The sequence below is a fragment of the Trachypithecus francoisi genome, unplaced genomic scaffold (assembly GCF_009764315.1).
Source record: "Trachypithecus francoisi isolate TF-2019V2 unplaced genomic scaffold, Tfra_2.0 Lachesis_group15, whole genome shotgun sequence".
In the NCBI taxonomy this organism is placed as follows: domain Eukaryota; kingdom Metazoa; phylum Chordata; class Mammalia; order Primates; family Cercopithecidae; genus Trachypithecus; species Trachypithecus francoisi.
Genome location: NW_022681460.1, coordinates 82,964,088 through 82,991,166, shown reverse-complemented (window position 1 = coordinate 82,991,166; position 27,079 = coordinate 82,964,088). Strand labels below are relative to the sequence as shown.

General features: G+C 40.5%; 2 protein-coding genes across 3 annotated transcripts in view; one reads left to right on the top strand and one right to left on the bottom strand.

Moving 5' to 3' along the window:
- Positions 1-1,928, top strand: part of TBPL1 (TATA-box binding protein like 1) — a 37,942-nt gene extending 36,014 nt beyond the window's left edge. For both annotated transcript variants that reach the window (XM_033235407.1, XM_033235406.1), the window contains one exon: positions 165-1,928. In XM_033235407.1, coding sequence (XP_033091298.1) covers positions 165-244 — 80 coding nt within the window. In that variant the 3' untranslated portion in view covers positions 245-1,928. The remainder of the gene's footprint in view (positions 1-164) is intronic.
- SLC2A12 (solute carrier family 2 member 12) overlaps positions 337-27,079 on the bottom strand; it is a 65,822-nt gene continuing 39,079 nt past the window's right edge. Inside the window, exons 3-5 of the mRNA XM_033235405.1 lie at positions 20,582-20,704; positions 15,780-15,912; positions 337-4,496 (exon numbers count right to left, since the gene is read on the bottom strand). Coding sequence (XP_033091296.1) covers positions 4,346-4,496; positions 15,780-15,912; positions 20,582-20,704 — 407 coding nt within the window. The 3' untranslated portion in view covers positions 337-4,345. The remainder of the gene's footprint in view (positions 4,497-15,779; positions 15,913-20,581; positions 20,705-27,079) is intronic.

The following is a 27,079-nucleotide window of genomic DNA, read 5'->3' as shown; positions in this document are numbered from 1 at the left end:
TTTTACTTATTATGGCTATGTGTATAATTATATGTGTAGTTTTTTTTAAACCGTTAACGTGATATTCTGTACTACTTGAATATTTTTAATTCTGGAAAATCGGTTTTTCCTAGTGCTCCCTTTTCCAACTCTTCTCACTCCTTCCTCCATTGTGTTTATTACAGGGCCCAATGTAAAGGCTGTTGCTACTGCTGTGGAACAGATTTACCCATTTGTGTTTGAAAGCAGGAAAGAAATTTTATAATTCACCACTTAATTGGTTAGAATCTCTAACTGAGCACCTTTTAAACCTGCTGCACATTGGACTCAAAAGGAAAACTGGACCAACAGTAATTGAGGAGATAGACTCTTTTATTCATTCACGGCTACAGTGTAAGCTCCAGTCCCTTTGGATTTTATTCCAAACCTTGCTGTAATATAAAAGGAAGTTTACAAGACATGACATTGCTGCTTTTACAAAAGGACATTCTATTTATTTTCGCAGTAATTCTCATGTCCCCATAAGCAGAGCTGTCACAGTGTGCACTACCTTAGATTGTTTTATTGTCATTGTTATTTTTTTCCATTTTGAGCTAATGTGTTTTATTTGTGAATAGTCTTTTACATTTTTGTATGCTGAATATGGGCACCAAAGAACCTGTAAAAGTTATCTTTTTCAATTGAATGTGCACAAATAAAAGTTTGGAAAAGATCTCTCTTCATATCCATTCTATAACTTTTATTCCCCATTTTCTATTTTAACAAAAATTGTATTCATACTTTTTTTTTAAAATCTATGCAAGCTTAAGACTTTGGCTAAAGTGTGTTGGCTTCTTTTTGAAGTGTATTTTGTGTGTGTGTGTATATATATATATATATATATATGCGCCACATGTGTTAGTATCTTTTAATGCTCTGTTACCAAATAACAAATAGGAATTTGTTTTTCTTGCAGATTAGAAATAAAAACGTGTATATAAACTCTAGAGAACCAGACTAGAAGTTTATAGATAAAGGATAATGTTTTATGTTGCTAATTTAATATGATAGAAAATGTTAAATAACTTGTAAAGGTTAAGAAATTGTAGTTCTAAGAAGAGAAACCTCTTACCCACTAGATGGCCATGAGAAAGAAGCTGTGATGAATGGTGCCTCATTTGGATCTTTGTTTTTCTGGAAAGACTCAACACCTGTAGTTGTAGAGAAGTGATTGAGGTTCTTGACTTTAATCTTGGGTTGGTGCCCGAGCCTATACTAAGAATCTTGTCAGAAGTTGGTAACATGGAGATGTTTTAACAAGAAGTGCCCACAAGCTGCCTCTGTGCCACAATGTAATTATCAAATAGCCCCACTTGAATTTGAAAGCCATTTTGTGCGATATTGTCCTTCCCCTTGCTGTATCTTATTTAATGGAGTTAAAGAGTGACTATTCAGTATATGAGATTGCTACTCTTAAAGTTATAATAAATACGCATTTATGAAACAGTGTCTCTGGCTCACCCAGGAGCCTTGATGTGGTAATACAGGATCAAGCGTAGCTGTGCCCTATCACTTAGGTGTAGGAGTTTAGTGTAACCAACAGTGATTATACCTAGAAGTAAAGCTGAGTGGAGAGTCCAATTTAGCTTCTCAGGAGAAACTTAATGGAGACAATATTCCAACACAGTGTACAAAAACCTGTATTTCCAAAATGTTTTCAAAGCTTTGTGGAAAAGTTGCAACATCCTAACCTCCATATATAGTACATTTTCCTTACCGTAGTATAAAATCTTGAAAACCTTGCTTAGGCACTGCACTGAACAACACTTATTATTTTTATTTTTATCTTTTTTCTTCTCAATGCCTTCCCTAACCTGCTTCTTACTCCAAAGTGGAAGGCAAAGGTGAACTTACATTTTTCTTTCTTACGAAAGATTTCATTGGAATTTTTAGACTTTTATTTTTCCTTTTTTTTTTAAAAAAAAAGTGTTTATTTCCTTTATTTTAAGATTCAGTAGGATAGCCAAACTCATAAATATGGAGAATAAAATTACATGAAAGAGTTACAAACTCACTGTCTTAAAGATTTGACATTTTCATTTAGTTTTAATTAACAGTAATAAGTCACCTCCTGTTTTGCAATGTGCACCAAAAAAAGAAATGTAGAATAGGGGGAAAACATGTTTATATAGCCAAGGTACAGATCCAGATGATACAACCTTTTCAGTATTCGCATGACTTGAAAACTGGGCAGATCAATAGCTAAACGAAGTGCTTTATCTGAAGGGAGAGGGTAAAGACAGTGTGACCGGGTCTGTTTTCAGGGCTGCTGAGTGAGCCTCACCTAGCAGTGTCCTTGGGTAATTCACTAACCTTAACAAAGATGGGAAGAAGTGAGTGCTCTAATGTCTTCTGCTGGCTCTCCATAAGTACTGTAAATTTTTTTTTTATAAATAAAAACTGTGAATATATATGTATAAGTTGTATCTCCCCCTTTTTATTTTTGAAAATCAAAAAGCTTGATTTGGTGTGGGGCAATGAACATTGGATACAAATTTGGAGACAAAATTGTTTAGTTACAGACTCAGGATATTAAAATAAAAATGCAAAAGAATACTCAAGATACTGAAGTCGAGGTCACTAGTAATAAACCGGCTAGGTTGATACAGTTTCCTGCCCATTTATAATGAATGGCTAAACCAAAAAATACCTAAAGTATATATAGTGTTTGAACTATAAACACGGAAGGAAACGTGGGGCAGAATACACTTCCCTTCTCTTTCCAAAAACAAACAACAATGCTTGCTCTGACTTGCATATGAAATACACTGTGATAGAATTGAGATCCCAAATCTCCTTTCCTTTTAGCTTCCCCTGCAATTTTAATACAGATAATACACTGCAGACCCAGGCCTTTTAGTCAGTCTCCTGAGTCTCTGATCTTACAGTTTTACTACTTACATAGGTTTATAGTCTCTCCACGTTGTTATAAAGGAATGTAGTAGATCATGTCGCCTTATATGACATTGGGACAGTTTATTAGGAACCAATGGGAAAATTCCAAGCTAAATAAAAAGGAGCTGGCTCTTTTCTTTAGGTTAATCATATTTGAATTCTTTTTCAAGTTAGGTTGTTCGTGCGCTTACGTTTTTTCTGTGTCTTCCATCACTTACAGTATTAGTAATTTAATATGTTACTTGGTTCAAGATTTGATTGTGGATTTTCTATCATACCCAAATTTTATTAGTGAGACCTCTTACCAAGTCTTTAAAATCAACTGGAGAAGTAGAGAACAGTTCATCATTGTGTGGGTGAAACCCACGTTGCTTGTACAGGCTGCCATCATAGAGAAGAACATATGAGGGAATTGTCCTGATGTCTGAATGTCATTTATTGTGTCTTCGGTCACTGAAAGTCATCATCGAGTGTAGCCTGTGTGCCGTAACCTGAGGTAGTGCTATTCCTGAGGAGTGTGAAGAATTGCAGGACACTGTGGATTACTATACATTGTCATGAAAGCCTTCCAAGGAGGCAGCTTTTCTAGGCTTGATTTAATAACTTCAACCTAATTGCTTAGAGATTTGGATAAATAACCTAATGGCCTGACTCCTTTTCTAATGTTTTACTTACAGCTACTTCTAAATAAATATGGTCCCAGGATTTTAAAATTGTCTTTTCTATGCACTTTTTAAAAATGGAAAAAAAATGCTCATTTTTCTCAACTATTGCAGAATTATTTTAATATTTCACAATATTAACATGAAATTCATAAAAGGATATTTTGCATTAAATTGTAGTTTATAGTTCATAAAATAAGCTCTATAATCTTTATACTTGTTGAATGTAACTAGGAATTACCACTAAAATCCTAGCCAGGACCCTCTCCTAATCCAGATGGAATACGTGGGCAGTTGTCCACACACTGTGTGTTCTGGTTCTTTTTTGCGTAAGACCCAGTGCAAGCAGTGTCTTGGTAGGCAAAACCTGTACCCTTATGTCCAGACCACTTGTGTATCTGAATAATAAAGCTGTGACTGGCCTCCGTACATACATAGCTTAAGGCAGAGGTTGATGTCTTCACTAGGACATAGTCTATTCAAAGGCTGCTCTGTGAAGGTAGAAGGTATGAAACCAGCCAGTAACTTCTTTTTTAACCTGATATCCTGCTCAGAATAAGAAAGAGATCACTTAGGACCTTGTACCTCGTCTACCTTTTGAGGTTCCTTTTGGGGAAGAGGGGATTGAAGGCTGTCTTTACCATTTCAGTGTTTCTTCAAAACCAGTTCCATGACACTGAAAAGAGCACAGGAGTCGCAACTATGCACTGGTCCAAAGATACCCTCCTAAGTGTTCTGGCACTATCCACGTTCAGAAGGTGTTGAGACCATTAGTTCTCTGGAGAAAGCTGCCTGGATTGGCCCCTACCACACAGCTTGTTACACTCCAAGAGCTGCTCCTGGGGTTTTCTTTTTTGAGGCTGTCTTGGCACTAATTCTTGGTGATGACTCATAAAACAAATGTTGTTTTTCACATAGTTCCTGAAAGAAAAAGAGGCACTAATGAAAATGTCATTCTTAGTTTACAGTACATACAAAAAAAAAAAAAGTGTAGGCTATTATTTTTTAAACCATCCTGGGGCTTTAATGTTTTAGCTATGCAAAATAAATACATATTTTTATTAGGAAGCCTGCTGCATCACGAAATTCAGTATGCCACAGACTTTGGTCAGTCTCATGCAAGGGGTAACGGTGTCTTCTCAGAACACAATCCCAGCAGTCAGCTCTGTGGGGAAGGATTCCAAGGATAGTATTACATACAGAGAACCAGTGGAGGTTTCATCCCAGACCTTATTTTTTTCCATTTCTCAAACTCCAGCAATGTGCCTATATTTATATCTCTTCTGTGTTCTACGTCATCCCTCACTCCTGCATTAACAAAATTTTCTACAGGATTTTTTCCATCAGCACAACAAGATGCTATTGTATTTTACCTTTATTAAAAAGGAAGAGCTGCCTTTGAACCTCCCTTTTCAAATACCTTTTTCTGTAATTTAACCAATGATTTGAGTGGCCACGGTATGTAGTTGGTATGGGTTGAGTAGATAAAGACTCCAGTTTTCAAGGAGCTTACTTAGATTTTAGAGGGGAGACAAGCATATAATTTGAAGTAGTAAAAGTGCTAATGAGAAATAAATGGGGAAGGAGAAAAAAGGATTTCATTGGGTGGGAGAGGACAGACTGTTACACAGGTGGCATCTCTCCAAAGCAGTGATGATCAGAAAATGGAATGAAGTTAGGGAGGGAACCCCGCAAAGACTCCCAGAGACCTGAGAAGTGGGGGCAGGGAAACGAATTGGTATCTGGAGGGAATCTGAGGAAGGTGTTTTTTCAGGATGGGAAATACTGCAGCTTTGTGAGTGTGTGCATGATGATAATCCCATAGGAGGGGGAAATGGATGCAGTCAGTGTACAAATGGAAGCATTGACCTTTGCAACAAGGCAGAATGTGTGGGCATAGATGTAAGCAGGTTAGTAGATCTTGTGGCAGGAGGATGAGGTGGTCTCAATTTACTTTCTCAGTGAACTAAAAAGCAAAATAATTAGAGTGAAGAAGTGGGAGGGGGTGCTGGAGGCTTGGGAAAAGTATTGGTGTGAAGTAATCGTCTTCGAAAGTAGGAACATCAATTCACCAGGGAAATGTGGTATATTGCACGATACTCCTCAAGAGCTACTTGAGATTGATGTTCGTAAGTTTAAAACAAGGCTGATCAGCATAGTTATGTGTTTGATTCAGCCAGGTTTAGCTCCTTGAATGCAGGGATAAAATGAACTAAGAGTTGACTTGGTCAGAGTTAGAGTTTGCCTGAGTGATGGAAGGAGAGAGAAGAGGGGAAAGGGAGAAGGTGAAATGTAAAGAAGTGGCCTGGGTGGTGGGCCATGGAAAGTAGGAAGCAGGGTAAGGAAGGAAGGGAGAGCGTGAGCCTCCAGGTTGTGATGGGGCTGAAGACTTGTTAAAGTGCCAGTACTTGAGGAAGTGGGCTGGAGAGATGAGTGGTTAGAGGGTGAGTTTAATGCTTGTGAATGAAGCAGTGATTGGAAATGAGTCTAGGGCGTGACCATTCTGCTTTTCTGCTCCCCTTCACAGCAAAACTGATGCAAGGAGTGGACTGTAGCTTCTTTACTTCACTTCCATTTTGTCCTCCAACCGTATCAGTCGGCGTCTGTCCTCTCATTCCACTGAGCCTGAGTCTGTCAAGCCTATGATTACCTCTGTCTTTGTGGCTGGTCTCTCCAGTCCCACCTTCCTACAACATTTCTGGCTTTCCTCCAGCCTCACTGCTGGCTTCTTTTCAGTCTCTTTTAACACTCTCTTCTTTGCTCAGTCTCTAAGGTTGGCACAAAACTGGGCCTAGTCCCTTCTCTCTCTGTTCTCTGACCAGATAAGCTTATCTGGCTTCATGACTTAAATACCACTTAGCTGATGGCCACTCATATTTGACTCTCTAACCCCTAGAGTCTCCAAATTTCAGACTTATATATCCAAGTGCCTACTAGTAATGTGTCTATTTGATGTCTAATGGACATCTCACAATTAATATCTCCAAATCCGAGCTCTATTCTCTCCCGAACCCTGAAACCTAGTCGTCTCTCGGGCTTCCCCATCCCACCACCTGTCCAGTTTCTCAAGTTAAAACTTGCAGTGTCATCTTGACTGCTTCATTGCCTTACTCCTATATCCATTTCGTTCACATTTTTTCATCTATTCAATGCTGAGCTTTGATTATATGCCAAGAAATTGTTCCGAGTGTTGGGAAACAACAGTGAACAAAATATACAAAATTCCCTGGCTTCATGGAATTTAAATATAGCAGGAAGAGATAGACAGTAGACCAAGTAAAATATAGTGTTTCTGCTTTGGTTAAAACTGAAGGATTGGAAAGTGGGTGCAGAGTTGGATACACAACTGGTATTTGAAATAGAGGGACAGGGAAAGTCTGAGGGAGGTGAAGCAGCCAGACAGGTGGATATCTAGGGGAAGATAATTTGAGGCAGAGGAAACAAGTGCCAAGATCCAGAGCCTTGAGCATTCCTGATGTGTCTGGGATGCAGCCTTTGGCCTGTGTGGCTGTGAGAGGAGAAGGGCAGATTAGCAGGCTGTGCAGGGCTGGAAGGGCATTGGAAGGCTTCTGCTCTTGCTGGAGAGCCACTGGAGGATTGGAGAAAAAGAATACCTTGATTGCATTTTAAGGGGTCATTCTGGCCACTATGTAGAGAACTGATGGGAGGGGACAAAGGCAGAAATGAGAACCAATAAGTGGGTATTGCAGTAATTCAGGATGGAGATCATGGTGCCTCAGACCAGGGCAGCCGTGAAGGTGTTCAGGCTCTGGATATATTTTGAAATAAGAGCCAACACAACTTCCTGATGGACTGAACGTGGAGTATGAGACAAAGAGTCAGGAAAGACTCCAAAGTTTGTGGCCAGAGCAAGTAGTAGGATAACATTGACATCCACTGAGGTGGGTAAGGCTGTGAGTAGAATAGGTTTGAGGATATCACAGGTTCAATTTAGGACATGCGAGGTATTAGGTATCTGTTAGGCGTTTGGAAAGACATGTAGAGTAAGCAGTTGAATAAACAAGCCTTGAATTCTGGAGAGAGAGCTAGAGACATAAATTTCAGACCCTGGCATATTAATGAGATACAAACTGTCATTGACTGAGATCAACTAGCCGGTGAGGGTGACAGAGAAGCGGTCAGGGGACTAAGCCCCAGGGCACACCAACTTTAAGAGAGGAAGCAGAGGAAGAGAGACCCATAGGTAAGAGACAACAGGGGGCGGGTCCCAGAAGGCTGTGAGGCAACCATTTCAGGAAGGAGGACTATCCCCAGGCAAACACACCATCTCCAGTCAAATGCTGGGGATAGTCTAAGATGAGGAGTGAGAATTGACCACAGAGTTAACCAACATGGAGGTAATTGGAACATTAAAAAGTAATTTCAGGAGCGGGATGGCCATAACAAGTCTCATTGGAGCAGGTTCTTCAGAATGGGAAGAGCAGAAGCACAAGTGATGACAGTGAATACAGACGATGCATTAGAAAAACTTGGCTATAAATAGTACCCAAGAAATAGGGCAAAAGCTGGAGAGAAAATGGCACCAAAAGACGTTTAAAAAAAAAAAAGATGGAGAAAGAATCACAGCAGGTTTCCATGCTGATGAGGAGTAGGTAAAGATGCAGGTGATGCAGCAGTGAGCCGGGACAATTGCTGGAGAATGTGCCAGAGGAGGGAGAGAGGAGAGAGGGGGTGAAAGGGCCTCTCATAGGAAGGACTGCATTCCTACATAGGCCCTGGAGGAATGGTCGTGTATGTGGAAGGTGGTGGAAGTTTCCACCTGATTATGTCCATTTTCTCAGGGAAGTCAGAAGCAAGGCCATCGGTGAGGAATGAGGATGTGAGGAGGTTTCCGGGAAGAAAGTGATCTGGAGCGTTTGTCTAGGAGAGAAGCAGAGTTAATAGACTAGGGATATGTGTGCTTGCCACATGTGATTGAAGGCCACTTAAGGTCCATGGCGTGATGGAAAAAGAGACCCAGCACTACAATTGCATGCTTTCTCAGCCTCCTACAGCTGGATGGCTGCAGACACTCACTATGGCACACTTTTAAACTGTAAGTCAGATCATGTCACTGCCCTGCTTAAAATCCTTCAGTAGCTTCCACTGCAATTAGAATGAAACCCAGCTCTTCACTCAGCCTGCAAAGCCCTGCACACTAGTCTCTGCCTACTTCCTAACTCGTCAAAGATTACAGCCTTCTTTCCATTTCTGGAACAAGTCAAGTGTGTTTCTGACTTAGCCTTTGCACTAGCTGTTTTTTCTGCCTGGATTTTCTCCCCTGTCTTTCAAGGTTGGCTTTTTATTACCCAGGTTTTATCTTAAACGGTACATCTCAGAATAACCTTCTCAGATCTGCCCAATTGAAAGCAGCCCTTTAGTCACTTACTGTCTAATCAGCATACTGGAAATCTCATGGTGATTGTACTCGCTGACAATGTTATTGTAGAACCTAGATCAGTGCCTGGCACATAGTAGATGCTCAATAAATATTTATTGAATAAATGAATTGGGCAGATGCATGAATAAAGAAATGGCCACATCAAATTAACTGCTAAAAGTGAAAAATAAGTTTGCCTCAAAACTGAAATATTTAAAAATATTAAATTGTTTTCTTTCTCCATTTGTGCCCACTTAAGCTGGGGGGAAAGTAAATCACAGCTGAAACAGCAAATATGGCAAACATCACATCCCATTTTGAGTTTGTAGCTTGCAAGGCAGAAGTTCAAAATAAAATCTTTTTAAATTACATTATTGCAGAAATCTTTTCTGACCTCTCAGCTGAGTCACTGTTTATTTTATAAGAAACTTAACATCCTTGGAAGAATATTTGTTTTTTCAGCTTTTTAGAAATAGGAGTAGAAGAACCCAACTCCAAATATAGAGGAAAATACTAGGCAATCTGTAGTATCATGGTTGAAGTTAATTTGATATTGTAGTTTACTTTCTTAGAAATAGACATTGGGATTTCTACATCTGGACTATTACCTTGGTGACAAAAGTTGATTCATTGTTTTATTCTAAATTCATGAAGACTCTCTTAACTCAGCAGTGTCCTTCCTCATTCTTCAAGTTCACCTCAGCTTCTGTGCACAAGCAGTTTCCATGGGCTTTCTAATTTAATAACTTACTGTATTTTTTTTGTCTCTGACATTTCTCTCTTGGAAACCTTGTTTAATGTATATCCTTCATAGATACTTTGGTCAATTTACATAAGCCAGGCTGCTCACATTGTCATTTTAAAAGCTTTTCTCAACCTGTTGGTTCGGCTCAGAAAAGCCTCTGGCTCACTAACATTACATGAATAGAAGTTAACCGGGAGCCCAAGGTGGGCAGATCACGAGGTCAGGAGATTGAGACCATTCTGGCTAATATGGTGAAACCCCGTCTCTACTAAAAATACAAAAAAAGTTAGCCAGACATGGCGGCGGGTGCCTGTAGTCCCATCTACTTGGGAGGCTGAGGCAGAAGAATGGTGGTGTGAACCCAGGAGGCAGAGCTTACCATGAGCTGAGATCATGCCACTGCACTCCAGGCTGGGCAACAGAGCAAGACTCCATCTCAAAAAAAAAAAAAAAAAGGCTGGGCGCAGTGGCTCACTCCTGTAATCCCAACACTTTGGGAGGCCGAGGCGGGCGGATCACGAGGTCAGGAGATCGAGACCACCCTGGCTAACATGATGAAACCCCATCTCTACTAAAAATACAAAAGATTAGCCGGGCGTGGTGGCGGGCGCCTGTAATCCCAGCTACTCGGGAGGCTGAGGCAGGAGAATGGCCTGAACCAGGGAGGCAGAGCTTGCAGTGAGCCGAGACTGCACCACTGCACTCCAGCCTGGGCGACAGAGCGAGACTCCGCCCCCCGCCCCCCCAAAAAAAGAAGTTAACCTACCATTTGATGCAGCAATCTCATTACTGAGTATATACCCAAAGGAAAATGAATTGTTTTACCAAAAAGACACATGAACCCGTACGTTCATCGCATCACTATTCATGATAGCAAACGTGGAATCAACCCAGGTGTCCATGAGCAGTGGATTGGATAAAGAAAATGTGATATATATACACCATGGAATACTGCACAGCCATCAAAAAGAACCAAATCATTTGTAGCAACATGGATGCAGCTGGAGGCCATTTTCTTAAGTGAACTAATGCAGAAACAGAAAAGCAAGTACTGTGTGTTCTCACTTATAAGTGGGAGCTAAACATTGGGTACTCATGGACATAAAGAGGCAAAAATAGACACTGAGACGATTGGAGAGGAGAGCGATGGAGGTGGGCAAGGGCTAAACAACTCCCTGTTGGGTACTATGCTCACTACCTGGGTGACAGATTCATTCATACTCCAAAGCTCAGCATCATGCAGTAAACCTTTGTAACAAACCTGCACATGTACCCCCTGATTCTAAAATAAATGTTGAAAAAAAAATTCTAAGAGCACCTTTTCCTTTTTGTCCTCAGTACTGGGCTTCCTCGTGGTTTATAGCTAGTAGGTATTACTACTGCTGTAATGACTTTAAAATGTAAAATTGTTGGCCGGGTGCGGTGGCTCAAGCCTGTAATCCCAGCACTTTGGGAGGCCGAGACGGGCGGATCACGAGGTCAGGAGATCGAGACCATCCTGGCTAACACGGTGAAACCCCGTCTCTACTAAAAAAAACTACAAAAAACTAGCCGGGCGAGGTGGCGACGCCTGTAGTCCCAGCTACCCAGGAGGCTGAGGCAGGAGAATGGCGTGAACCTGGGAGGCAGAGCTTGCAGTGAGCTGAGATCCGGCCACAGCACTCCAGCCTGGGTGACAGAGCAAGACTCCGTCTCAAAAAAAAAAAAAAAAAAAAGTAAAATTGTTTTGCCATCTCATCTTTCTTAATTGCCTGTATTTTTGTTCTTCATTACAAACCTTGCAGTTCTCCTATAGTCTGTTTAGAGGTCAACATACCTTTGACTTTTGGTCCTCTCCTAATTTGCAATTTATAACGTTCTTGGAGAGGGTCTGAATTTAAATTTGAGTAATTGCATGACTCAAAAGTAACAGAAATGTGATTCTTTCAAAAACATTTCGTAAGTCAGAATTTTAATAATTTAGACAGATTCTTTCCCCACCCCAAATTCTGAATTAATAAGTTCTGTTGGGTTTTAGATACCCACATCATATGTTCTTAAGGAATATCTTATTCTGGAAGCCTACTAGAAAGAAAGCTTAGATTTTCTTAAGTTCTGTCATTGAATTTTCATTTGGTTTGCAATTTGATACATTCTGACAACTTTATATGGAAAAAGGGATTTGAAAGTCCTTAATCTTATGCAGAACATTCTGCTTTCAAGTTAGACTTTTTTAAGAGAGTACAGTGGGTTGTGATAGTAAAGGAGGCCTATATAGTTTCATTCAATTAATTAATTGTTACTTTCTCTCTGCCTCAATTGTTTAGTTATTTTTGTTCACAAGAACTCACAAAATTTTACTCTTATTTTTCTGTGTTCTTTTGAGACAGGGTCTCATTCTGTCACCCAGGCTAGAGTGCAGTGGCACGATCACAGCTCACTGCAGCCTCAACTTCCCAGGTTCAAATGATCCTTCTACCTCAGCTTCCAGAGTAGCTGGGACTACAGGCACAAGCCACCATGCCCAGCTAATATTTTGTGTTTTTGATAGAGATGGGGTTTTGCCATGTTGTCAGGCTGGTCTCGAACTCCTGGGTTCAAGTGATCTGCCTGCCTTCACCTCCCAGAGTGCTGGGATTACAGGTATGAGCCAGTACACGCAGCCACAAAATGTTTACAGGAATTTTGCTCCCTAAGTTAGTAGATGAGTAGTTCAAAGGTGCATATACACAAAGTGGATTTACCACGAAGCCAATAAAACAAGTTATAAAATTGAACAGTGGATATTTTTTAGTCATCTACCAGAAATCAATATTAAGCTAGGTAGGCTTTGTAGGAGTTACATAAGAAAGAAAATGGACAGAGCATTCCTGGAAACTAAAACTTTATTAATTAACAAGGTGAAACCACAAGAGTTCTAGCCAACGCAGTATAGAAGAAAAGAGGGCGAGAAGATATTGAAAATCTAGGACAAAGGTTTACTCTCCAGGGCTAGAGCTACTCAGGACTTCGAGGATGAGTACTTGAGTTGAGTCTAAAAGCATAAGGATGTAGAGCTGAATCTTCAAAGCTAGATAAAACGTAGGAACAGAAGGAGAAATCAGGAGATTAGAGTCATGAGCTAGGAGGCCATCCAGGAAAGAAGATTGTTTCACATAGCTAAAAGAACTTCAAGAAAGAGTAGGTGTGGTAGATTGAATGTGGTCAGAAATTCTTCGCCCTTCATCTCATCAAGAGGTTAGGTCTCTTTCTTCACCCCTTGTATCCGGGGCTGGCCTCAGGACTTGTGCTGACAATAGAAAGTAGTCAAAGTGATGTGTGTATTCCTGATGTAAACCTCAGAGAGACTTGCAGCTTCTTTCTGCCTTCACTACCTTGAAAAGCTACCCTGAGTTTGACATGTGAGGAAGCCACTTTGCCTCCTCAAGGATGAGAAGCCACTGGGGAGAACTGAAGCTCCCCATTGACAGCTGGCACCTACTGCCACCTATGTGATCAAGTCCCGTGTGATTGTGGGCCCTCCTGCCCAGGGAGACATGTGAGTGAGCCCACGCAAAACAGGCAGAGGCACCACCCAGCCAAACCAAAGAATCACTGGAAATGGTCCATTGTTTTCAGCTGCTACATTTGGGATGCTTTTGTTATGCAGCAATGGACAACTGATGTGAAACAGGCATAAGGAAGGATGAGAAATGAAGGAAGATCAATAGATTTGGAAGTCATCAATGTCCTGGCATCTCAGTTATAGAAAAAACCTGAATCCATGAGGAATGTTGCCAGTTTACAGGTGGATACATTGAGTTTAATTAAAATCTGAGGCCACTGATGCTTTAAATCATATTTGTAATTGATAGCCATTATTCAGAGTCTAATGCACACCAAGAAATCCAATCATTTTGACCTCCACTTGGATAGAGTTAGGCAGTGCATTGGTTAGTCCAAGGATATAGCCAGCCTTCCTCACAATTTTATTTCCCATTGTAAATGAATCATTTTCATTTTATTTTTTTGAAAACAGGGCCTCATTTGTATAAAAAGAAAGTCTTATAATTTGATATTCATCTTAAGCATAAACTGGGAGAATTTTTTTCTGCTTTTTGTAAAGTAAAATATTTTTAAAATTTAGATCATCTAAAAGTGTATAAAGCACAAAGTGAAAATTTTCCACAATCCTACTTACCATACCCCCAATAAGCCAGGATTAATGGTTGGTTCAATATAAATACACATGCACACATATATCTACTAACAATTCACCTATCAGGTTTATTCTTCCTTCAAGTAAAAGCTGAAGAATTGCTATGCCCACAATATCTATAATCATACATTTCCCTCTACTGTTTTCAAAGTATTTTTAAAAGAAAATCACAAATTGTGAAAATGTAGTTTCCTCCCATTATATTAAAACCCAAGAACAAGTATCCCTGCATTTCTAAATGAAATGATGTAATCCTAGGAAGAGTAACAAGTTCTCCTTCATTCTTAGACCTTATGTCTCACCTCTTCTCCCAGGACATGGTTTTGGCAATTAGAGCTACTAAAAAAGGAAAGGGAATTTTCTGCCACCCACTTCTAAATTAAATGTTTCACTTCTAAGTTAAATTGTTTAAACAATCTCTCCTTGTGAAATTTTTTAACGAGTTTTCTAAATGCCTATTCATATAAGAAGCTTATCTTTCTTAAAATTACCTTAAATGTGCACTATTTAGAACAACTGTAGACGGTTAAGCCTGAGAGTTTTTCTGCTAATCTTAGCCTTAGCAAGTGTTTAGAGCACAGAGAAGGAGCTATAAGTCTGATAGAAATGGAAAGGCTGAGGCCCAAGGTCCTAGCCCAGGGTGAACATGGTATATCTACATTTCAAGGACACACCCCAAACCCCAAGCAAAGAAAACCTGCTGGGGGGAGCTAGAGAGACGGAAGAAGTTCTGAGATGGTTACTGAGTAGAGCTTTAAAACGTTCACCCATTGGTTGGGGACTGGGTGGGGGAAGCACTAGGGGAGCGGTGAGGGATAAAAGACTACAAATTGAGTACAGTGTATACTGCTCCGGTGATGGGTGCACCAAAATCTCACAATTACCACTAAAGAACTTAACTCTGTAACCAAATATCACCTGTTTCCCAAAAATCTATGGAAATAAAAAAAATTTTTAATGAGATAGTTTTAATCCTTAGCACAGCAGAATTATATCCTCTATACAACAAAATTAATTTCTGGAAAAAATCAAGTAAAACAACAGTAATAACAGTTTCTCTTTTAGAAAAGAAATGCAGACAGTGAAAATATTAAACTTTGTTCTAGTAAAAATTATTACATTACAAAAAAAGGAAAGTGTGGTTTAATGCTTTTTAATTACAATGACTTATTTTTGTTTTTGTTTCATGTAAAAGGTAAAAGCTTGTAACCTGGCACCTATACATCGGTTGGTCACAGTCATGAATAATAGCATTACAGTTTGATGATAATTATAAAACGCTAACATGTTAAAAACATTCCAACTGTAGACCGGGCACAGTGGCTCATGTCTGTAATCCCAGCACTTTGGGAGGCCAAGGCGGGTGGATCACAAGGTCAGGAGATCGAGACCATCCTGGCTAACACGGTGGAACCCCGTCTCTACTAAAAATACGAAAAAAAATTAGCCGGGCGAGTCTGAGGCAGGAGAATGGCGTGAACCCGGGAGGCGGAGCTTGCAGTGAGCCGAGATTGTGTCACTGCACTCCAGCCTGGGTGACAGACAAGAGTGAGACTCCGTCTCAAAAAAAAAAAAAAAAAAATCCAATTGTAAAGATTTTATTCAAATTCAGTACAATATTTCATCGATAAATGAAAATTCGCACTTGCCAATCAAATGCATTCACTTCGCAGTTTGAAAAAAAAAAAAAAGTTCACTCGTTGGGAAGAAATGGGTATTCTTCCTTAGCTGCATCACCCAAATTAAAGACAAGGCAGGGAAATTGGAATTATGCACTAAGACATAGTCTTACGCTAAAGGGAATGTCCTAAAATAATTTCAGATATTATTCCTTTGCTGCATATAAAAGCTGCACTTTTGACCAAAGAGTATTGTTCAGAAACCAATGCATGTAATACTTACACTTTTGCTAGCTCCATTGATATTTGTTCCAAAGAGCACCCCTTTGTCTCAGGTATAAACATAACAACAAAAAGCAGGGATGCTAGACTCATGATTGTATACATAAAGCACACCCATGGCAGGCCAATAAGATCTATAAAGGACAAAAGAAATTGATTATAAATGTGTTTTGTGTAGCTTTGATCCCATTTGTGAACAGCCACTTAGGGCATACATAATACCATATGTATTTTCAAACATGCCAGCAGTATCCAGGAAAATAGCAATCACAAATTTAAAATGTAGCCAGCTCTGAAAGTGTTACTTTTACAGACTACCTTAGCTTTCTCTGATGAAGTAAATAGCAGTCTTGTAACTATCACAATTTACACCCAATCTCATCTTCTTGGTGGGCATGTCTTTCTGTTTCAAAATGGCAATGTGTCTTTATTAATATAAAAAAGCACATGCAAAAAAGGAACCTCAAATAACATGGACATATGATGTAGAAGGTAAAATCTCTCTTCTCCCCCTCTTCAGTTCCCCTCTTGGGAATCGCCATGGTAGCAGTTTAGTTTCTGTTTGGTGGACAATTTTTTCCTCCTCTTACTATCATTCCCAATGGTGGACATTTTTAATGACATTTGTACAGATGGATTTTTCTTGGAATGAGCTCACCCTTCTTTGCTCTGATTTGAATAAATCATTTCATGCTGGCAATATTTCATCATTTTTAATAGCTTACAGTGTATCTGTAATGCTTCTTCCTGGGTTCAGAGAAAAAAGTGGTCATGGATCCAGTAAAAGGCATCAACTTGCCAAGATGCATCACAAGAAGCAGGATCCTCAAGATTCTGATGACTCTCATCTGCAAACCTAGTTTTTCCTCTGACCCCTTCCAGCCAAAGATACAGTCCCTTCGTAGTCATGGACCAAGTCAAGGCACCTTCAGTGGTGAGCAGTGGCCCCCAATGCATTTGAGTCTGCCATTTGCATTGTGGTGGCCCCTGACTCAGCAGCAGAAGGTCTAGTGTGGCAAGGAGTAGTCGGAAAGAAGATGGCTCTTTCTGAACATAGGCTCAAACCAACTACAAACAAGATTTTACAAATAGCATTTAACAGCTGCTGCAGCCACAAACCACAGTTGGTCAGGCAGGAAAACTAACTGAGCAGTTGTGTACTGAGGCAGTGTTTGTAAATGCAGCGTGAAAGAATCGAAGCATAGTAACCACTTGTCGGTGAGTTGTGCTGAGGTTGGGAGAAGCAGGAAGGAGGAACAGCACTGCAGTTCTTTTGGCAATTTTAATTAAACTCCTGTCTCCTCTGTGCTTTTCTAGCTGGCACAGGGTATTGCCCAAGTGATTGCTTAATAAAGTCCTTGTAGAATTGGGTTTCCTTCCTTCTCTGGAACATAAAACCAGAATATAGAAATTGTCAAAATCCCAAAGGTTGTCTCATCAAATTGTCCCCAGTTTTGTTTGAGCACTTTGAGTAACAGGGAGCTCACCATTTCACGAAGCCTCTTATTGCCCTGTGAAATAGCTGCATCTGCTAAAAAGTTATTCCTTGCTTAGATCCTAAATCTGCCTTTCAGAGGCTGTGCTTTGTCTTCTGGAAGGACACACATTGAATCAGTTCTCCCCACCCCTTCTCCATGGCAGCCATTCAAATATTTGCATGCACCTCAGCCCTTCTCTGAGAAGCCCCTTGTCCAAGTCAAACATCCTGAACTCTTCAACCATTCTTCCCACAGCATAGGCTACTGCCCTCGCCATTCAGGTCGCTCTCCTTCAGTGAACACACTGCAATTTTTAAATGGCTCTCTCAAGATATTTTACTCAGAGCTGAATGCAATACTACAATTGTGTCATGACCACTGCAGAGTACATTTATCTATCTGGAACATTCTGCTTTTATTGATACAGCTGAAATTGCATAAAAATGTTGGTATTTGAGGGCTTGCTGCCAAGTAGAACCTCACGTCTTTTAGATCCCTCTATCCCACACTTGGAAAACTGATTTTTGAAAATAAGTAGGAAATGTCAAGCATTCCAATTAAATGTCATCTAAAGGTTTTAGATCATTCTAGGCTTTTTTTGGTAAGTGGATCTGTTTTCCTAACATTTGTTCTAAAGGCCGGTACAGAACTTCTAAAGCTTCACTGGCTCCTCCAGTGTATTAGCTATCACCCTCCCAGAGATGCGTGCCGTCTTTTCCATCCCTCATTAATTCCATTTTTTCTTTTACATTTTTCTTTCTCCACATCAAATAGCAGATGGAAGGTATGTGTGTGTTGTGTACATGTGTGCACATGTGAAGGTGGAGGGCACGTGTTTGTGTATGTGATCTGAGTAGGACCAGTTTCTTTGTTTCCTTTAATCTTGAACTATTTCTCAAAAGGTAGGATAGAAACATTTGAAAATGTTATATAAAAACCCAAACCATGCTTAAATAGTAACTCCAAAGGTTAATTTCCAAAAGTGGATGTACTAAATATATATGTATGTATGGGTGTGTATATGTGTATATATGTGTTTATATATATGCACATGTTTTGAGCAAACATCCACTTTCGAAAATTGCATCTATAAAGACATTATATATGAAATGAAGAAGCTGAGTTATTTGTTTCACAGAATTTCCCACGGTCTGGATTTTCTTGATTGTAGTCATGCTGCGTGTTCCTCATCTATATATTAAATAAAGAGAAACTGACTCATTGGTCAGTTTTGGTGGATACTGGGGAACTGCCACATTATTTTGAAAACTAGAAAATAAAGTTTCAAGCACGTGTTTTACCTTTCTTATATGATCCACACTTCAGGGTAGCCAAATAGCTAATGAGAAGAAATTTCTCTTTAGAGAGGCATTTCAGATAAAACTGGAGAAGGAATGATATAATGAGTAGGTCTGGGAAATGATCATCAAAGGAGGCCAACGTGACAAACAGCAAGACATCCAGACCTCATGTGCCTCCTGTTGGCAGTTCACACGGCAGCAGCTGCCACAGAGTTCACCAACAAATGACATGTAAATCTCCTCAAGCCTCTCTCTTTTTTTAAAAAAATAAATTTAGGCTTTATTTATTTATTTTAGCTCTATCATTCTTTGTAATCCCCAAAGTGTTTCCCTTCTTACTCTGCCCATGTTTACAAGTTGGAGCTAGGAAAACAAGGCAAATGCTTCTGTTTCTGATTTGATCCCTAATATTGGGTTATTTTATTGTAATATATAAATCTAATTTATGGGGCTGCTGAATGGAACAGACAAACAGCAATGTTTTGTTTTGTTTCTAACATTTTTTTATGCCTTGCCTTATTTCCGACATAGGGATCCTCAAATTTTCTATACAACGCGGTTGAATTTCAGGCTTCAGTGAAAGTAACAATGAGCCTGACCTTATCGAATCTCCCTGCCAGGCGAAGTGGCTCACGCCTGTAATCCCAGCACTTTGGGAGGCTGAGGGGGGGGTGGATCATGAGGTCAGGAGTTCGAGACCAGCCTGGTCAACAAAGTGAAATCCTATCTCTATTAAAAATACAAAACAATTAGCCAGGCTTAGTGGCACGCACCTGTAGTCCCAGCTACTCGGGAGGCCGAAGCAGGAGAATCCCTTGAACCTGGGAGGTGGAGGTTGTGGTGAGTCAAAATCGCACCCTGCACTCCAGCCTAGGCAAGAGAGTGAGACCCTTGACTCTGTCTCAAAAACAAACAAAAAATAAAAAGGAATCTCCCTTCTGCTGCTCTCTATCATTAAATTTGATGAGATTCCCCTTGAAAATAAAAGTTCGTTATTATTACAAGCAATTCTGCCTGACACCTAAACATGATTTTTGTTATTGTGGATTGGTTTCCCTTTCTCCTCAAGCCTCTATCTAAATCTAATAGCAATTTACAAGAAACATAAACGACAGAGGAAGGCTAGGTATGGTGGCTCATGCCTGTAATCCCAGCACTTTGGGAAGCTGAGGAGGGTGGATCACTCGGAGTTTAAAACCAGCCTGGCCAACATGGTGAAACCCCTGTCTCTACTAAAAAAACAAAAATTAGCTGAGTGTGATGCTGTGCGCCTGTAATCCCAGCTGCTCCAGAGGTTGAGGCAAGAGAATCATTTGAACCCGGGGGCCGGAGGTTGCAGTGAGCTGAGATCATGCCACTGCACTCCAGCCTCGGCAACAGAGAGAGACTGTCTAAAAAAAAAAAAAAAAAAAAAAACAGAAAGGGACACGTGACATGACTATAATCAACAAAATTCAAACTGGAAAATTCTATGAAATGAATCATTTGTTTTTTAACAGATTTTTAATTTCTCTAGAAATATAAGGTACAGTTGGAGTGAGGAGATGGAGGAGATGGAGACAAAACCTACAAATTATGACACATTTCAGTGACTTGTAAGTTATGTATTTGGGTCATGATTCAAATCACGTATAAAAAACAATTATAGGACAATTAGAATGTGAACACAGACTGGGTATTTGATACTAAGGGATGATTATTTATATTTTTAAGTGTGATAATGGCATTGTAGCTATATTTTTTGAATGTCTTTTAAAGGTCTATGCTGAAATTTTACAGACAAAACAACACTACATATGGGATGTGGCTGAAAATAATTGGGTAGGGGGAAGAGCAGGTGGAGTTAAAATAGATTTAGATTGAAAACTGTGTAAATTGGGTCATGGGTACTTCAGGGTCATGGCCGTTCTCCTTCTAAGTGTGTTTGAAAATTTTCACGAAAAAGTGGTCTTTAGGTGGGTGTGATTCCTGAACATTTGTCCTATGAGGACCAAAGACATTCGAGGAAAACAAAGACTTCTTACCGGTTACAGTCAAAAATGTCAGCGAGATGAGAAGATTGATGCCCCAGTTCATGCTAGAAGTTAAAGCCATGGCTCGTCCTCTGATCCCACCAGGAAAGATCTCACTGAGCACCAGCCAGGGCACTAGAAGAAAGGGAAGAGTGGGTGGCGGACAGCACACTTAGTGAAAACCCATTGAATCTGAGTGCCGCACCCTGATCTCTCCCTGCCCTCATCCTGCCGGCATTTGTGGTTGGGAAGCAGGGCCATTTCCTACCTCAGCAGGACAGGACAGTAAAGGGACATGCTGCCTCCTCACCTCCAGCCAAGGAAGAAAGGACTCACAGAAACATTAGGAGAGCTGGACCATGGTCCCCACACATAGGGCGAGGGGCATGAAGTGCTGGTATCTGACACAGGCCCAAGAAATGCAAACCGCAGGGCAGAGGCGGGGGCCACCTGCCTGGCAGCAACAAGAGAGCCAGCTCGGGACATCTGCCAAGCACAGGAGCCTCAGTGCCAGAGCCCAGGTGTACCTGCTGTAGGACTGGGCTGTTTCCTTGTCTCTCTCCCCCTGACCTTGGAGGAGTCAGAAATCACAGCTAATGAGTGGGTAGGAAATGGAGCCAGGAGAGCAAGAGGAAGCCGGCTACTCTCCCTTCTCCGACTTGGGCGTACTGGCCTGAAGCAAGCTGGGTGGAGAGAAGTTCTAAATTAAATAGAGTTACAAGATTTGATTATTTTACCAGATTGGACATTTGCATTTCTAGAAGGAGAGTCTTATTGGCACCAAAATTCATCAGAGGACTTTTTATTATCTGAGAGTGACAGGGAACATTATGGGGCTTGGCTGATGGGATCAGACAGGGCAATAAAGGAGCAAATTAACTTGTCTTCTGCTCACAGCCTATCAAACCCAGTTTGCCTAATGAAAAACAGCCAGGAGTTCTTACTGTGGGCTTTTACAAACATTTTTACAACCTCATTTCATTTGATCCTCACAAACCCCAGCAAGGTAGGAACTATTACGTTGCCTCTTTTATTGAAGAGGAAATGGAGGCTTAGAAGAGTTAACTTGCCCAGGTCACAGAGCACGTAAGTGACAAAGGTGGCATTATCCCTAGTAGTCTCTGGAATTCATGCTTTTTTATTTTTTTTATCACTGTGCTTTCTTGATAGTGGCTCAATAAATATTTATTAATTAATAAATAAATGTAGAGTGTAAGCATCTTTGATTCAGTGGAAAGAAGGCCTTTGGCGCTACCCCAGCTCAGGCTCACTGTTGGCTGATTCACTGTGTTTTTGAAAATTAGCACTGATATATCAACCAACTGCTTAATTTTATCCCAGAAGAGGAGATGGGAAGAAGAAACGAGAAGCCACGGAGAGGCCGCTCTGGCCAGTAACCACCTGGGCTGCCTATGCCGGAATCCGCAGTCAGTCATGCCTCTAACTTAAAAATTGTCTCTCCTGACAAGATTACACCCTGTAGAAATAACATCTGCTGGGTGTAAATTTGCTGCTTTAAAGGAAGAAAAAACTAAATTTGATTGTAGAAGACTGGAAAAATCTATTTTTTCTTATCTTCCCCAAGTGAATCTATACAGGGTTACCTTTCATGCATGGAAGATAATTATAACAAAAAGTAGTATAATTATTATTGTTGTTCTTATTAATGGGGAATTCAAAACTAGGAAACCCCATGTCTGCCACACTCTTACCTCACCTCTCTTCCCCTGCCCCTATCCATGCTAAAAGACCTTCACTAGATTCTTGCAGATTATATCCTTGGTGGAATCGCTTTACTTTTAATGAGACGAGTTTAGTGCTCAGGTAACCCTATCTTGAGCTTTGCAAGACTGAAGATCCAGCTCTGAGTAGACTGATATCTGCATAATTCTGGTGAAGCCTTTGTAATGAAGACCTGTCCTTGGACAAATGCAAGATAAAATTATATAAATCCAAATTTTAAGCTAAATAATATATGCCACGGACCAACCTCCCTATACCCTTTCCTGGCATGAGTATTCGACGCTGGCCAGGTGAAGCTGAGGGTCCCTACAATCATTTGCTTTAAAAGCCATGAGGAGGAGGTGGGGTAAAGGGCACTCTCATTTTCTTTTAGTAGAGGAGATAGCTCAGGGTTTCTTGTTCCAACTTCCATCCTCACCTCATCACCTTTCAAACCTCCTTCTTCCCCTCCCCATCTGGCCATGGAATTACTTAGTGAGGTTTGGGGATAATCATTGCTAGGCTCATCAGAACCATCTTGGCCTCAAATGAAAATGAGTTGATCCTGCTGTGATAGAAAGTGGACCTCGCCAACAAGAAGATGGGACAGTTGCACAAAACACCAGTTGTATATGCTCGGTCTGAACTGCCAGGGGCTTGTCTAGAAAAACTCGAGATCCACATTGCAAGCCTGTCCTAGACATTCATTCAATGTAACAGCTAAGCCAAGTCCTCCAGTAGTTTCACCAGTCAGCAAGCAGTGAGTTGAATATTGAAACAGAGACTTCCCTCAGTCTCTGTTCAAAAGGAAACTTGTCAAGCAAGCCCTACACCTGATGCTTCCAAAAATAACTATATTGTTGCTGAAAGAGTCTACTTCTTTTTTGATTGAATGAAGGAATTAAAGAATTGATGGCTTGGTTTATCTAATATTGACAAACTGGATGTCACAAAAATTGACAAATGTTTTGACAAGGATAGTTCAACCTCCCAATGTGGAGCCTGTCAAGTTAAAAATAAGAATACTGAGCCAGGCACAGTGACTCACACCTGTAATCCCAGCACTTTGGGAGGCTGAGGTGAGAGGATTGCTTGAGCTCAGTAGTTAGAGACCAGCAACATAGCGAAACCTTGTCTCTACTTAAAATAATAAATAAAATAAAATTAAATTAAATTAAAAAGCCAGGCGTGGTGGCACAGGCCCATAGTCCCAACTACTTGGGAGGCTGAGGCAGGAGGATCATATGAGCCCAGGAGATCAAGGCTGCCCTGAGCTATGATCATACCACTGCACTCCAGCCTGAGCAGCAGAGTGAGACCTTGTCCCTCACCCCCAGAAAGAAAGAATATTATTTAAACAATGATTCCAGATTGTAGAATCACAGGTTTTCAGCTCCAGAGAGAGGAAAATATAAATCTGAAAGTATCATGTGCAGCAAGATAGACTCACTGAAAGGGTCAGAGTCTTTCCATGACCTAGAAGCAAGACAGTGCCAGAATCTCACCAGCCTTGATGTTCTCTGGAAAGATGCTGTCAATACCTAAAGCAGAAGCAGTGAAGAAACTCAGTTTCAGCTCATAAGTAAGGACTGAAACACTTATTCATTCATAGAGGTATGAATCACTACTTGGGGATTTAGTGTGTTTATGTTTATAGTAACAGGTGGGAGTTTTCTTAAAATCACGAATTCCTTTTCCCAATGAGATGGCCCAATTTCTCCCCAAGGAAAATTAAATTATTGCCACAGGGGAGGGCTCCCTTTCACTACCACAGCAAAGAAGTAGTGGCTCTCTCTGGGTATCTTCTTTATTCCCTACTCCGATGACAGGCCAAAAGGGGATGCACATTGTCCTATTTGCGCATCAGGAATCCACAGAGCACTCATAACAGAGACACAGTGAACTCTTCTACAGTGAGCGCAGTCACTGGAGTTCAGCAGACACTAAAATGATTCTCCTTGACTCCTATTACTCCACTTTCAATCCCATCGTTTCAGGACTGCCTCAGCAATTCATAACCTTATAAATGTCAAGGTCCGCACGAATCTTGAAGGTCTTGTCTATGTTGCAATGATGGAGGAAGTTTTGGATTTGTGGGGGGCGGAGGAGTGGTGATTGTTTACAAATAGGAAACTCATATTTCACATGGTATTAAATCATCAGAGCTGCCTATCAGAACTTGCCTGATCCAGATGAAATCCATAGACAGAGTGCTTATGACTACACAGAATGTCATAAAAAGATCATGAAGGGCAAGTACATTGAAGTCTCTCTGTGTCCGGTTGAGGACATGGACTTGGATTAATAAGGGTATTCAATGAAAATAGCAGCCCTGCCACTTGTGTGTTTCCCCCTCCTACCTATTTCAGGTTCCTGCCCCAGTTAATTCCCACAGAAACTGTCATTTAACCTTTTATGCCTTCAGATTTAAATTCTGCAGCTCTCCAGGCACACTTTCTGTTTGGCTTGAGTCCTTCCTAAACCACCTGGCATGCTAGCCCAGGATTTGAAAGGCTCACAGAGGTCTTGAAAGTCTTGCCAGAGAACCAACAATTTGGAGGAAGCTCTACATTCAGGCTGCAGAGTTTTCAACAACTTGATTTGCAAAGGAGCCATGCCCTATGCTTCGTAGGAGTGAAAAATCCTTGGTTTTTATTGCCTTTGTAAGTGGCACACCTACCTCTCTGACTGCAAAGGAGTAATTAAAATGTGAATTTGAGAGGGACTGTGCCCATCCCTTCTAACCAGATGTTTAAAATCTGGCCTCATAAGTTGCCGAAGTGGAAAAATTGGGTTCTTTAAAAATAAGTATACGATCGGGTGTGATGGCTCTCTCCTGTAATCCTGGCACTTTGGGAGGTTGAGGCAAGTGGATCGCTTGAGCCCAGGAGTTTGAGACCAGCCTGGGCAACATGGTGAAACCTCGTCTCTATAAAAAAATACAAAAATTAGCCAAGTGTGGTGATGCGTGCCTGTAGTCTCAGCTACCTAGGAGGCTGAGACAGGAAGATCGAGGCTGCAGTGAGTGATCTTTTAATTTTAAAATCAAATTAAAAATATGATCTTAAATTGAAATTTCTTTTTATTTAAGAGCTTCTAAGAGTTTGTCTGAATTAAGTTATTAACCAGAGATCGAGGCTGCAGTGAGCCGTGATCATGCCACTGCACTCCAGCCCAGGCGTTAGAGTGATACCCTGTCTCAAAAAAAAAAAAAAAAAAAAAAATAGGCCAGGGGAGGTGGCTCATGCTTGTAATTCCAGCACTTTGGGAGCCCGAGGTGGGCAGATCACCTAAGCTCAGGAGTTTGAGACCAGCCTGGCCAGCATTGTGAAACCCCATCTCTACTAAAAATACAAAAAATTAGACAAGCGTGGTAGACAAGCCTGTAGTCCCCACTACTGTGGAATCCCACTAAGGCAGGAGAATCACTTGAGCCCTTGAGGTGGAAGTTGCAGTGAGCCGAGATCACACCACTGTACTCCAGCCTGGGAGACAGAGCTAGGCTGTCTCCCCAAAAATAAATAAACAATAAATAAATAAATAAACCCCACTATAGGATACCATCCCCAACATTGGCAGTGATGTGGTTGCTTTAATTTCTTTTTCTATTTTGTATTCTCAGTCTCCCTGAGTCATAGCCACTCATGGCCTTTTGTAAAAGAAATACTTTTTCAAGAATATTATCTTGGATTACTTAAATTACAAACTAAAAACGGCAATTAAATAAAGGCTCAATGTTCTCTAATCTTTCTGCCTAAAGATTTCTAGTCAAAACCAACTGAAATGATTTTTCAAAAAAATATACAAAGGGAAATTGGACTAAATGGAATAACCCTCAATAATGAATGCTAGAGTCAAAAATGGAACTCTTTTGTGTGCAGGCACCAATTGGGGATAAGAGAGAACTATGGCAGTGATCTTCGGACTCTCTTGCTTGAGCGGCTTGGAATTTTAAAAACTATTTTCTTTAATTTATAAGCCAACAGCTAACATTTTTTCACCATAAATTTAAATAATAGCAAAGGATGCAATTTGTATTGTATTTAAATTCTAACATTTAACGTAGAATAGTTATATTACTCTTTTAAATGTTTCCTGTGGAATTCAAATACCATACCTATTTGATAGCCATTGTCATCCATTTAAAAAATTTTAGGAACAGGCCAGTGCAGTGGCTTACTCCTACAATTCCAGTGCTTTGGGAGGCTGAGGCAGGAGGATACCTTGAGACCAGGAGTTTGAGACAAGCCTGGGCAACATAACTAGACTCTCTCTCTACAAAAAAAATTTTAAAAATATAGCCAGGAAGAGTGGTGCATGCCTGTAGTCCTAGCTACTCAGGGGATAAAGGCAGGAGGATGGCTTGAACCCAGAAGTTTGAGGATGCAGTGAGCTGTGATCAGTCACACCATTACACTCCAGCCTAGGCAACAGAGCAAGACCCTGTCTCTTAGAAAGTAAATAAATAAATAAATAGTATAGGAACAAGGTATTTAATAGAAAGTTTACATTGTTTCTTTTTCACTTGAACTTAGTATTTTACTCTACTGTACTGCATTTTTAATCTGGAAAGTCTTTTATTGATCATCCCATCATACATCTCTCAAAAAAACTATGACCTTGGATTGGGCATAGTGGCTCACGCCTGTAATCCTAGCTACTTGGGAGGCTGAGGCACAAAAATTGCTTGAACCCGGGAGGTGGAGGTTGCAGTGAGCCGAGATTGCATCATTGCATTCCAACCTGGGTGACAAGAGTGAAACTCTGTCTCAAACAATAATATTAATA